General features: G+C 39.7%; 1 protein-coding gene across 7 annotated transcripts in view; it reads left to right on the top strand.

Annotated features, from left to right (window-relative positions):
* BARD1 (BRCA1 associated RING domain 1) overlaps window positions 1–13345 on the top strand; it is a 94498-nt gene that overhangs the window by 24403 nt on the left and 56750 nt on the right. For all 7 annotated transcript variants that reach the window (XM_023731267.1, XM_023731268.1, XM_004376286.3 and 4 more), the window contains one exon: window positions 9958–10916. In XM_023731267.1, coding sequence (XP_023587035.1) covers window positions 9958–10916 — 959 coding nt within the window. The remainder of the gene's footprint in view (window positions 1–9957; window positions 10917–13345) is intronic.

The following is a 13345-nucleotide window of genomic DNA, read 5'->3' as shown; positions in this document are numbered from 1 at the left end:
GGGTTGTTTGTCTTTTGTTGTTGAGCTGTTGGAGTTTTCTGTAGACTTTAGAGATTAGACCCTTATCAGATAAGTCATTTCTGAAGAGTTTTTTCCCAGTCTGTTTCCTCTTAAGTTTTTTGATGAGCGTAAGTTTTTAATTTTTATGAGGTTCCATCTATTTTGCCTTCTTCTATTCGTGCGTTTGTTATTATCCTATTTTTACAGAAGATTAGGTCCCTTGGCTTTCTCTCTATGTTTTCTTTCAGGAATTTTATGGTTTTAGGTTGAACATGTAGGTCTTTGATCCATTTTGAGTTAGTTTTCGTGTGTGGTGTGAGGTATGGGTCCTGTTTCATTTTTCTTCCGGTGGATATCCAGTTTTGCAAGCACCATTTATTAAAGAGACTCTTTCTGCCTCCACTGAATGGACTTTGACTTCTTGTTGAAAATCAGTTGTTAATAGATGGCTGGGTTTAATTCTGAGTTCTCAATTCTGTTCCACTGGTCTGCATGTCGGTTGTTGAAGCAGTACCAGGCTGTTTGACTACAGTGGCTGTATAGTACGTTTTGGTATCAGACAGTGAGTGACCTCCTGCTTTGTTCTTATTCTTCAATATTGCTTTGACTATTCAGGGTTTCTCTCCTTTCCATATGAAGTTGGTCATTAGCTTTTCCATTTCAGTAAAGAATGTTGTTGGGATTTCTATTGGGATTTCATTGTATCTGTGGATGGCTTTAGGTAGAATTGACATTTTCACTGTATTAAGTCTTCCAGTCCATGAGCACGGGATGTCTTTCCATTTTTGTAGGCCTCTTTTTAGTCTCTTGTAGTAGTGTTTTATAATTTTCATTGTATAAGTCTTTTAGGTAATATTTCATTTTGACCATTCCTTGAGACTTGACTTTATGTCAGAAATGGCTTGGTTTTATAATCTGCTTATCACTGCAGAGAAAAGACTTTGCTGAATTTTGACATAAAGTCTCTATGTGGATAGATATTTCATTCTTACTGTTTTGGTTTCCAAGATCCTGTCTTACTAACACTTTATAGACCAGATGATGATGTTGTTCAGCTAGGTCAGAAAGGGTGTAGGAGGGCCTGCCCTTATTCAGATACATACTCCTGCTTCCAGTTGGATTTATCAGTTCACTATCTTTATAATGGAATACGTCCATTTTCATCAAGAGGAAGTCATGGTTTCTTTGGAGTGGAATGCAGTTTGACTGAATTCTTTTGCTAGATAGGGATCATCTCTCTAAAATATCTACAGTTGAATACTAATTATTTCTCAAAACCTACTATTTTTCATTTCTTGTTAAAAGTGCTGTCTTTTACTTGGCAGATTTATTTATAAAGATAGGACTTTTGTATTCAAGAAATAGGAGTTGAAAGAAGGATAGACACAAAAAGGAATTTTGGAGATTTAAGATTTTAGTTTGCTAATCCTCTGGTGCGGTAATACTATTAAGCTGGTAAAATAAAATGTTCCATGTGAATGTATGAAAATAATATTTCATAACTTCCTTTTACCTTCCTGATATTTTAAGACATAAGAATATTGAAAAGAAATTCATCTCCAGAAACAGTAAGAAAAATAAAATAAAAATTATGTGATATCTCATAAGTATTAAAATTTCTGAAGAAGAAGCACACTTGAAAATTTTATTTAATACCTTAATACTATTTCATAATTGGTCTTTAGGCTTTCTTTTTTTAATATCATCAAAATTTGCTTCTGTTATTGAGGTTGTGCAAAACTTTCCATCTTTCTCTGAAACTTTATGGAATCTTTTCTTTGAAGGTTTGATGCAACTCTCCTTCTAAAGTAGTGGGACTTTTTTTTAACAATCTTCATTTTTTTTTGGTGGTTACCTGTTCTGGTTGAGTCAGTGTCATAGTCATCTAGTGCTGCTGTAACAGAAACACCACAAGTGGATGGCTTTTATAGAGAGAAGTTGATTTCCTCACAGTAAAGTAGGCTAAAAGTCCAAATTCAGGACTTTCTCTCTCTGCTGGCCTTCTCATCGATCTTCCCCCTGACTAGAATCTCCTCCACACAGGGACCCCAGGTCCAAAGGACACACTCTGCTCCTGGCACTGTGCTTTTTGGTGGTATGATGTTCCCCCCGCCCCTATCTCTCTGCTCCCTTCTCTCATATCTTAAGAGATTACCTCAAGACACAGTCCAATCTTGTAGATTGAGTCTTGCCTCACTAACACAACTGCCACCCATCCTCCCTCATTAACATCATAGAGGCAGGACTTAACAACTTATAGAAAAATCACACAATACCAGGAATCATGGCTCAGCCAAACTGATACACACAGTTTTGGGGGGACATAATTCAATCCATGACAGTCAGTTTTTGTAATTCATATTTTTCTTGAAAATTTTTCATTTTTCCTACATTTTCAACCTTATTCATATATTCATTGTATCTGTTTATAAGGTGTTGGAAATTTTTGTGTTTAGTTCTGTTCTTTCTTATTCCTAATGCTGTTTAATTGTCCCTTTTATTGTTGTTTCATCCTTGTTTAGTCTTGCCCAAATTTGCTATACTGATTTCTTTTTCTCCCAAGTAATCAGTTTTTGGTTTTGTTGGTGAATATGTTTTCTTATTTCATTGAAAACTGCTTTATTCCTACTGCATTGTTAGGTTTATTTTGTACTTTTTCTAGCTTCTTGTTGAAAATATGGTTTACTTTTCAGTCTTTTTCTAAAATGCATTTATATGTTTCCTTTGACACTGCTTTTGCCACTTCCAGCAAGTCTTCAGATATGGTGCTTTCACTGCCATTTATTTTCAAATAGCATATAATATTTCTATTTTGACTTAATTTGTAATCTAAGGTTCATTTAGGAGGGCTTTAAAATTTTTAGAGTTGTGTAGGGAGGCAAGGGAAACTTGGTGCAATTAAAATCTAATGTAGTCGTAGTGTGTCAACGAACGTAGCTTGTATGATTTCTGCATTTTAGATTTGAGACTTTCTTTTTGTCTGATACATGGTCAATTATTTTGGTCTTATTCCAGCTGCCAGGAACTGTGCAGAATCTAGGATTTTACTCTGCCTTCAAGTTAGCCTGTATTTGTTTTATTGATGCCTGCAGAAGACCCTGGGTGGTGCAAATGGTTAACATATTTGGCTGCTAATTGAAAGTTTGGTGGTTCCAGTCCATCCAGAGGTGCCTTGGAAAAAGGCCTAGTGATCTACTTCCAAAAAATCAGCCACTGAAAACCCTATGGAGCACAGTTCTACTGTGACACACATGGAGTCACCATAAATTGAAATTGACTCAGCTGCAACTGTTTTTTTGTTTTTTGTTTTGCTTATTTTTTCTTTAGCAGAAGACACAAGACTCCTTGGGCACAGACAAACGACTTTATTACTCATGGCAAAAGCAGTAGCCAGAGCTTTATACCACCACTTATGTGTCAGTTTGTCGCACTGTGGTGGCCTTGTGTGTTGCTGTGGTGCTGGAAGCTGTGCCACCAGTATTTCAAATACCATCAGGGTCACCCATGGTGGACAGGTTTTGGTGGAATTTCCAGACTAAGACAGACTAGGAAGAAGGACCCTGGTGGTCTACTTCTGAGAAAAATTGGCCAGTGAAAACCTTACGAATAGCAGCAGAACATTGGTATAGTGCCAGAAGATGAGCCCCTCGTGTTGGAAGGCACTAAAAATACAATTGGGGAAGAGCTACCTCCTCAAAGTAGAGTCGACCTTAATGAAGTGGATGGAGTTAAGCTTTGGGGACCTTTGTTTGCTGATGTGGCATGACTCAAAATGAAAAGAAACAGCTGCAAGCATTCATTAATAATCTGAACATGGAGTGTACGAAGTATGAATCTAGGAAAATTGGAAATCATCAAAAATGAAATAGAATGTCTAAAGATAGATACTCTAGACATTAGTGAGCTGAAATGAACCGGTACTGGCCATTTTGAATTGGAAGTTCATATGGGCTGCTATACTGGGAATGACAAATTGAAGAGGAATTACGTTGCATTCATCGCCAAAAAGAACATTTCAAGATCTATCCTGAAGTACAATGCTGTCAGTGATAGGATAATATCCATACACCTAGAAGGAAGATCAGTTAATACGACTATTATTCAAATTTACACACCAACCTCTAAAGCCAAAGATGAAGAAATTGAAGATTTTCACCAACTTCTGCAGTCTGAAATCGATTGAATATACAGTCAAGATGCATTGATAATTATTGGTGATTGGATGAAAGTTGGAAACAAAGAAGGATTAGTAGTTGGAAAATATGGCCTCGGAGATAGAAATGATGCTGGAGATAGCGTGATAGAATTTTTTGAGACCAACATCATCTTCATTGCAAATACCATTTTTCAACAACATAAACGGTGACTATCCACATGGACCTCTCCAGATGGAATACACAAGAATCAAATCCACTACATCTGTGGAAAGAGATGATAGAAAAACTGAATACCGTCAGTCAGAATAAGGCCAGGGGCCGACTGCGGAAAAGACCATCAATTGCTCCCATGCAAGTTGCAGTTGAAGCTGAAGAAGATTAGAGCAATTTCCGTGAGAGCCAAAATAAGACCTTGAATATGTCCCAGCTGAATTTAGAGACCATTTCAAGAATAGATTTGATGCATTGAACACTAATGACCAAAGACCAGAAGAGTTGTAGAATGACATCAAGGACATCATACATGAAGAAAGCAAGAGGTCATTAAAAAGACAACAAAGAAAAGACCAAAATGGATGTCAGAAGAGACTCTGAAACTTAGCCTTTAATGTAGAGTAGCTAAAGCGAACAGAAGAAATGATTCAGTAAAAGTGAATGGAAGAGTTCATAGGGTGGCTCAAGAAGACAGAGTATTAAAATGAAATGTGCAAAGACCTGGAGTTATAAAACTGAAAGGGAAGAACATGCTCGGCGTTTCTCAAGCTGAAAGAACTGGAGCAAAAATTCAAGCCTCGAGTTGCAATATTGAAGGATCTACAGGGAAAATATTGAGCAATGCAGGAAACATCAAAAGAAGATAGAAGGAATACACAGAGTCTCTGTACCAAAATGGTTGACCTTCAATCATTTCAGGAGGTAACATGTAATCAAGAACCGATGGTACTGAATGAAGAAGTCCAAGCTGCACTGAAGGCATTGGCCAGAAACAAGACTCCAGGAATTGGTGGAATACCGGAATTGGTGGAATACCAACTGAGATGTTTCAACAAATGGATGCAGTGCTGGAGGTGCTGTGTTGTCCATGCCAAGAAATTCAGAAGACAGCTACTTGGCCAGCTATAAAAATGGCATCGGGCAGTATCTGACCTCCTCTAACTTCACAAGGGCAAAGGAGAGTCAAGATCAACAGCCCAAGGGTAATTCGTATAAGGCAGGGGTCAGATATGCCTCCTCTCTCTGCCATCTTTACCAATTCAGACACCAACTGTCCCTTCCACAGCACTCTCTACTTCTCTGATGGTGCAACAAATTATCACAGTGGACACACAGAACTCACAGACAATACTCTATTATAGAGTTTATTAGGGAGTAACAGGTTACAGCTCGAGCTCAGGAACACTCAAGGATACAGTTATTCCCTCAGGACAGCCTCTTCCCATCCATGCTTGCAGGCGCACTTCTCGCTGACCCTCAGTCTCTGATCAAAGGAACTCAGCTTTCTCTCTCTGTGGGCCAGGAAGCCCACTGCACCTTCTTCTGCAGGTCTCTCCTGCCGGTCTCTCCTTCCTTGGTGGTGGTGGGCTCTTCTCTTTCCTGCCTCTGGGATGGCTTATTTCAAGGCCAGCAGGATGGCAAAACTGCCAGTGCCCTTGATGAGCTTCAGTTACCCTGTCTGCACAGTCCTGCCTAATCACCTGGGTGGGAGTTAAAAGACCATGGCAAGAAAGTCCACATTAAGTAATTCATTGCACCACACCAACTGACTGGAAGAGATCCATATTTGTGCCCAATTTCAAAGAAAGGTGATCCAACAGAATGTGGAAATTACCGAGCAATATCATTAATATCACACCCAAGTAAAATTTTGCAGAAGATAATTCAAAAACAGTTGGCAGCAGTACATTGACAGGAAACTGCCAGAAATTGAAGCCAGATTCAGAAGAGGATTTGGAACAAGGGATATCGTTGCTGATGTCAGATAGATCTTGGCTGAAAGTAGAGGATACCAGAAAGATGTTTACCTGTGTTTTTATTGACTTTGCAAAGGCATTTGACTGTGTGGATCATAACACATGGATAACATTATGAAGAATGGGAATCTAGAACACTTAATTTTGCTCATGTGGAGCCTGTACATAGACTAAGAGGCAGTCATTTGAAAAGAACAAGGGGATACTGCATGGTTTAAAATCAGGAAAGGCATGCGTCAGGGTTTATCCTTTCACCATACTTACTCAATCTGTATGCTGAGCAGATAATCCTAGAAGCTGGACTATATGAAGAAGAATGTGGCATCAGGATTGGAGGAAGACTCATTGACAACCTTTGATATGCAGATGACACAACGTTGCTTTCTGGAAGCAAAGGACTTGAAGCACTTACTGATGAAGATCAGAGACTACAGCCTTTCTTTATATTGGATTATACCTCAATATAAAGAAAACAAAAATCCTCATAATGGGACCAATAAACAACATCGTGATAAATGGAGAAAAGATTGAAGTTGTCGAGAATTTCATTTTACTTGGATACACAATCAATGCCCATGGAAGTAGCAGTCAGGAAATCAAATGGCACATTGCATTGAGTAAATCTGCAAGAGACCTCAAAGTGTTAAAAAGCAAAGATGTCACTTGGAGGACTAAGGTGCGCTTGACCCAAGCCATGCTGTTTTCAGTCACGTCATGCATGTGAAAGCTGTATAGAATGAATGAGGAAGACAGAAGATGAATTGATGCCTTTGAATTACGGAGTTGATGAAGAATATTGAATGTACCATGGAGTACCAGAAGAACAAACAAATCTATCTTGGAGGAGGTATAGGCAGAATGCTCCTTAGAAGCAAGGGTGGCAAGACTGTCTCACATACTTTGGACGTGTTATCAGGAGGGACCAGTCCCTAGAGAAGGACATCATGCTTGGTAAAGTAGAGGATCAGTGGAAAAAGAGGAAGACCCTTAATGAGTTGGATTAACACAGTTACTGCAGCCGTGGGCTCAGATGTGGCAACAATTGTGAGGATGGTGTGGGAACTGGGCAGTGTTTTGTTCTCTTGTACATAGGGTTGCTATGCGTTGGAATCAAGTTGATGGCACCTAACAGCAACAACAACAACCAGACTTCATGTTGGTTTGCGTGGTTCCTTGGGAGGAAGTGCAAAGGGCTCATTATGGATTGCACATACAGTGGGTTGTGTTACTAGAAAAGAACTTTAAGCTTGGGGAATTTACTGTTTTTATAGTATATAGAGACAATCCAGCACTTTTTCCAGGAGGCACTACCTCATCCCATAGAAGTGCTTGCTGCAAACAAAGTCTGGAGAAATGGCATGGGTGCAGAGCAGCCAGGGCTTTGCATTCTTAGCATATCCCACAGGAACCTGCAAGGATGCTCAGGACACATGGCAAATTCTCTGTCCTAACACCAGTGTGCCTGCTCTAGGTGCATTCAGGGGTCTAAGTCAGTAACATATGAATCATTCTTGTCGCTTCCTTCCTTTCTTCTTCTATTAACTTCATCACAAAATGTTGTAAATTTTGTCTAAGTATTTTTGAAATGATTCTACTTCACTTTTTTACTACCACCTCCGCAGTCCATCATCTTCTGCTTGTTGTTGTTAGGTACCGTCAAGTCAGGTCAGACTCATAGCATGCCTGTGTACAACGAGACACTGCCCGGTCCTGTGCCGTCCGTTGCTATGCTTGAATCCATTGTTGTGTCAGTCCATCTCGTTGAGGGTCTTCCTCTTTTTGCTCAACCCTTTAGTTTATTGAGCATGATGTCCTCAGGTACTGGTCCCTCCTGATCACATGTACAAAGTGTATGAGACAAAATCTTGCCATCCTCGCTTCTAAGGAGCATTCTGGCTGTACTTATTTCAAGACAGATTTTTTTGTTCTTGTGATAGTCCGTGGTATATTCAGTATTCTTCACCAATGCTGTAATTCAGATGCATCAATTTTTCGACCTTCCTCATTCATGACCCAGTTTTTGCATACATCAGGCAATTGAAAATACCTTGGGTTGTATCAGGCACACCTTAGTCCTAAAGGTGACATCTTTGCTTTTTAACACTTTGAGGAGGTCTTTTGCAGCAGATTTTCCCTATGCAATACATCGTTTATTTCTTGACTCCTGCTTCTGTGGGCATTGCTAAGTCTCCTTAATTAATAGTTGTTAAGAAGCCAATTCTGTTTTGCCTCTTAACAATTATTCTTGCATTCACTCTTGTCATCCTACAGTCTGTTCACCTACACTGCAGACAGATAAAAACACAGATCTAGTCATGCCACCTAATTTCATCTGAAACGCTTTAGTGGTTTTCCACTGCTCTTAGCTTAAGTATTGTAGTTGTTAACATTGCCTTTATGAACTTGTGTGGTCTGGTTGCTGCCTATTTTTATAGCCTTATCTTTACACTGGTGGCACAGTGGTTAAGAGCTCAGGCTGCTAACCCAAAGGTCAGCAGTTTGAATCCACCAGCCGCTCCTTGGAAACCCTATGGGGCGGTTCTTGTCTGTACTATAGGGCTGCTGTGAGTTGGAATCGACTTGACGGCAGCAGGTTTGGTTTTTGGTTTATCTTTATATGACTTTCTTTGTGTCTGCAAGCTAGGTATTCTGGCCATCTTTCAGTTCCTTAAATACATTATATGCCTTCCTGCTACTGAATCTTTGATCATTTTACGTTTTCCTCTGCCTCTTGGCGTAGTTAACTGATATCCTTGTAGATTTCGTACCTGATGCTTTTTATCATTTCTTTTGATACAGTGCTAGTCAGAGTCACTATGATCTTTCTCTTGGATGATAGCCACGTAATTGGTCTCACTGTGTCCATTCTTTTCTCTCTAAAGTTCTTCTTAGTCATAGTACCCAGAGTCACTATCCTAAAGTATAAAACATTGTATACCTTCCCTGCATTTGATCTGAGTGAGATCCACATTGCTTTACCTGGATTAAAAATTCCTATTCATTCATTCAATAAATAGTAATTTAGCACCTACTACATATCAGACACTGTTCTAGGCACTGGGGATATAGCAGAGTATAGGCAAAATTTTTGCCTTCATAGAACTTACATTTTAATGGGGAGAGACAGACACAAGACATAAAAACGTAAGTAAAATAAGTAGGAGGTGAAGGTTTGTAAGTTTAAATAGAGTGTCGGGGTAGTCTTACAAAAAAAAATGTGTCATTTGAGCAATGACTTGCCTGAAGTTCGTGACGGAGTAAACTGTGCAGTTATTTGGGGAAGAGTTTTCATGACAAAGCAACAGTGATTGCAAAAGCCTTGAGGCAGAAACATGCTTGGTGTATTCAGAGAACAAAAAGGAAGCCCATACATATGGCTGGAGTGGTGTTAGTAAGAAGGAGAGAATAGGAGTTGAGATCAGATTCATATTTAAGTATTTTATTAGTTTTTTGGGTACTTCACCAAACATGATGTCCTCCTCTTGCGATTGATCCCTCCTGATGACATTTCCAAAGCAAGAGAGGTAGACAGTGTTCTGTGGTGATCCACAAGGTTTTCATTGGCTAATTTCTGGAAGTACATCACCAGGCCTTTCTTCCTAGTCTGCCTTAGTCTTGGAAGCTCCGCTGAAGCCTGCCCACCGTGGGTGACCTTGATGTTATTTGAAATACCAGTGGCATAGCTTCTAGCATCAGAGCAACATGCATACCACTGCAGTACAAGTTGATCAATGGGTGGTACTCCTTAGGAGATTTATAAACAAAATTCTTTGGAAGTTTAAAGATGGAAGAAATTAACTTCATGTAACAGATTTCTTTTTTCCTATCAGATGTGAAAGAAGACACACGTAGGACAAGTATATTCAATGATGCAGAAAACAAGAAGAATTCAATAAAAATGTGGTTTAGTCCTCGAAGTAAGAAAGTCAGATATGTTGTGAGTAAAGTTTCGGTGCAAACCCAGCCTCAAATGGTAAAGGATGAAAATGCTCAGCAGGCCTCAATGTATGAATTTGTTTCCGCAAGTCCGCCAGTAGATTTATCTGAGAAGGCTAAAAAGACTTCTACAAAATCTAGGAAAAAGCAAAAAAAGAAAACGTTAGCTGAAATCAACCAAAAATGGAGTTTAGAGACAGAAAAAGATGATGATGAACCTGACTCCAAAGAGGAATTTAAGGAAAAGCTGGTATCCTTCTGCAGCCAACCATCTGTTATTGCTAGCCCTCAGCTAAATGGTGAAATAGACTTATTAGCAAGTGACCCTATAGCAGAATCTGAATGTTTCGGAAGCTTAAATGAAATCTCTTTACCATTGGCTGAGCAAATAGTGTCTCCCGAAGTTGAGAGCAGGGATGAAGTAGTGATTCCTGAGGAGAATCCCTGTGAAAATGATCTTCCATCTAAGAAATCCTTGCCATTAGGTTGTGAAGGAAAACGTGGGCGTCACAACAGACTTTCCAGTCCCATTTCTAAAAGTTGTAGAAGCAACATTCAGAGCACCACTAGAAATCTTGTCAGGCAGACAGTCGTCTCAAAAGACTCATTGCCTGAGTGTTCTTCCCCACCTTCAAGCAAACTTAAGGTTGGTGGCAAATTAAGAAGAAAAAACAGTAATACGTTAGATGAATCCATTAGCCTTTCACCAGGTATGTCACCTTCTGCACTGAATAGTCCAAGTTACAGAGGAATGCTGTCTAGCCCCTCAGCAATGAAGCTGTCGCCGAGTAGCCGTATGGCTGTGAAAAGAAATCATAGAGGAGAGACTTTGCTCCATATTGCTTCTATTAAGGTAAGATATTTGCTCTGGAATACAATTTTGGAAGGAAACCAACTATAAAACAGTTTCCCTGGGGTTTATGAATAGTGACATAAGATCACTTACCACTTACTGGAGTAATTGACCTACCACAGATGTGATACTTCATCTGAACTAGAGAAGTACAATTCACAGGGGTTGTGTCCCCACCTCAGTTAGAGCAGTGGCCCTGGGCCCAAGAAGCGTGATGTTGCAGGAAAAAACCAGTATTTTAGTATTTCAACTTCTGCTTTGCCAGGTGCTTTCACTTTTATCTATTCCAGAACGATTTTCTTCAGTTTTCATCATTTTGTTTACCCTTTCTTCTTATGCTTTATGAATATAGATAATAGCCGAGTTATTGCTGCCAACACATTTTTACCCAGCAGAGGAACTGGGGACAGTATGAGAGAGGACTAGCTTCTGTGTGTGCTTGGTGCACTCCTAATGGGCACTCTGCTGGCGTTTGCAAGGTTGAAAGATGTGATCTGTACATTTCTCCAGTGACCTGGAAATTTCACTGTCAGAAGTAGCCCCATGTGAGTCAGATAAAAAGGAGCTGCTCTGTACCCTACAGTCAGCCATTGCTTTTACCGGCCTGCTTATTGAGGTTAATTCTTTTTAATTATTGCTGCTACACCTGGGTCCGTGGCATTATTAGTTTTGTGGAAGCTGACCTCTGTTTGCTGGGCATGAGGTGTAGTTGCAGTGGTTAAACTTTGAAGCTGACAGGAGTTTTACTCTGAAGGGGATCAGTTAGCCCCCGTTATAGACTTTAATCTGTGATTTCATGCAAGTGGTATTAAAATGTAATATGGTGTAGCTTAGTGCTAAATTAGGATAGCTTTTATGTTCTCTCAGTGACTTTATATTGTAAATTCACCCAGAGAATGCTTGGGTGCTTTGGATGGGGGAGAAATTTGGGAGGTTTGGAAGGAACCCCTTGGAAGTCCCAAAGCATGAGGTTGGTGGACAACATAAAACACCTACCTGCTGGGAAGAACATTGAGTAGATGTTAAGTGTTCTAGGAATTCCATATTTAATTGTGTGTGAAGAAGGGGAAAAGCACGAAAATGAGCTGCTCTCTAGTGTTGGTCTTTTCTTCATTGTCTTACCTCCCAAACTGATGTAGAGTACTCTGTTTCTGATGTCAGTTTGGGGAACCTGCAACGTGACTACATGCGAGGGATTGGATACCTTTCAGATAACTTGAATTTTCTGAGCTGGCCCTGGTTACATTTTAGTTTGATTTCTGCAAAGCATAACTTAAAAACCAGACTACATATTTTTGTCATCTTTTTATACAAGCTGTTACAATCTTAACATCCTGATGTTATTAATATTAATGCTTTATAGACACAAGTTGCTAGCATAATAATGATTTTTCGTTCATTTCTCTGACTAGTATGTAAGAATATAAGCTACTTGAGTTTCTGCATTTTGCTTTCTGGGAATTATTTTCAGACCACCAGGCAAACATCCATGTAAGTTGGTAGAGAATTTTCTTCCAGCCATAAGGATAATTTATTAAGGAAGATGTCTAGGGCCTAGCATCTAGGCTAGGATTTAACAATTGTTTTCTTAAGGACCAGAGTAAATATTTTCAGCTTTACAGGCTATATGGTTCCTGTTAAAACTGCTCAACGCTGCCCACATAGTGTAAAGTTGCCATAGACAACATATAAACCAATAGACTTTTTTTTTTTTTTTTTTAGAAAAAAAAATTTTTTAATTGTACTTCAGGAGAACGTTTACAGAACAAATAGTTTCTCATTAAACAGTAGTACACATATTGTTTTATGACATTGGTTAACAACCCCATGACATGTCAACCCTCTCCCTTCTTGACCTTGTTTTTTTTTTTTTTCTGGTGAAAATATACATAGCCAAAGATACACCATTTCAAAAACCCCTACATGCACAATTCAGTGACATCGACTACGCTCTTCCAATAGTGCTGCTATTCTCACTTTAGATGAAGGTCTACAGAACAAAATAGTTTCTCATTAAACAGTACACATGTTGCCCTATGACAATGGTCAACAACCTCGCAACGCATCAACACTATCCTTACTCAGCCTTGGGTTCCCTATCACTAGCTTTCCTGTCCCCCTCTGCCCTCCAGCCCCTGTCCCTGGACTGCTGTGCCTCACCAGTACCACTTGGTTCCATGGGGCTGTCCACTCTTTGCCTGAACGGTGAACCTCGGAAGTGATTTCACTGAGCTAAAAGGGTGTCTGGGGGCCATACTCTTGGGGTTTCTCCAGTCAGGCCAGTAAATCTGGTCTTTTTTTGTGCGTTAGAATTATGTTCTACATCTTTCTCCAGCTCTGTCTAGAACCCTCTGTTGTGATCCCGGTCAGAGCAGTCAGTGGTGGTAGCCGGGCACCATCTAGCTGTACTGGACTCAGTCTGGTGGAGA

This window comes from Trichechus manatus, unplaced genomic scaffold (genome assembly GCF_000243295.1).
Source record: "Trichechus manatus latirostris isolate Lorelei unplaced genomic scaffold, TriManLat1.0 scaffold00041, whole genome shotgun sequence".
NCBI lineage: Eukaryota > Metazoa > Chordata > Mammalia > Sirenia > Trichechidae > Trichechus > Trichechus manatus.
Note: the sequence above shows the minus strand (reverse complement) of the source record. Positions and strands in the feature narration are given on the sequence as shown.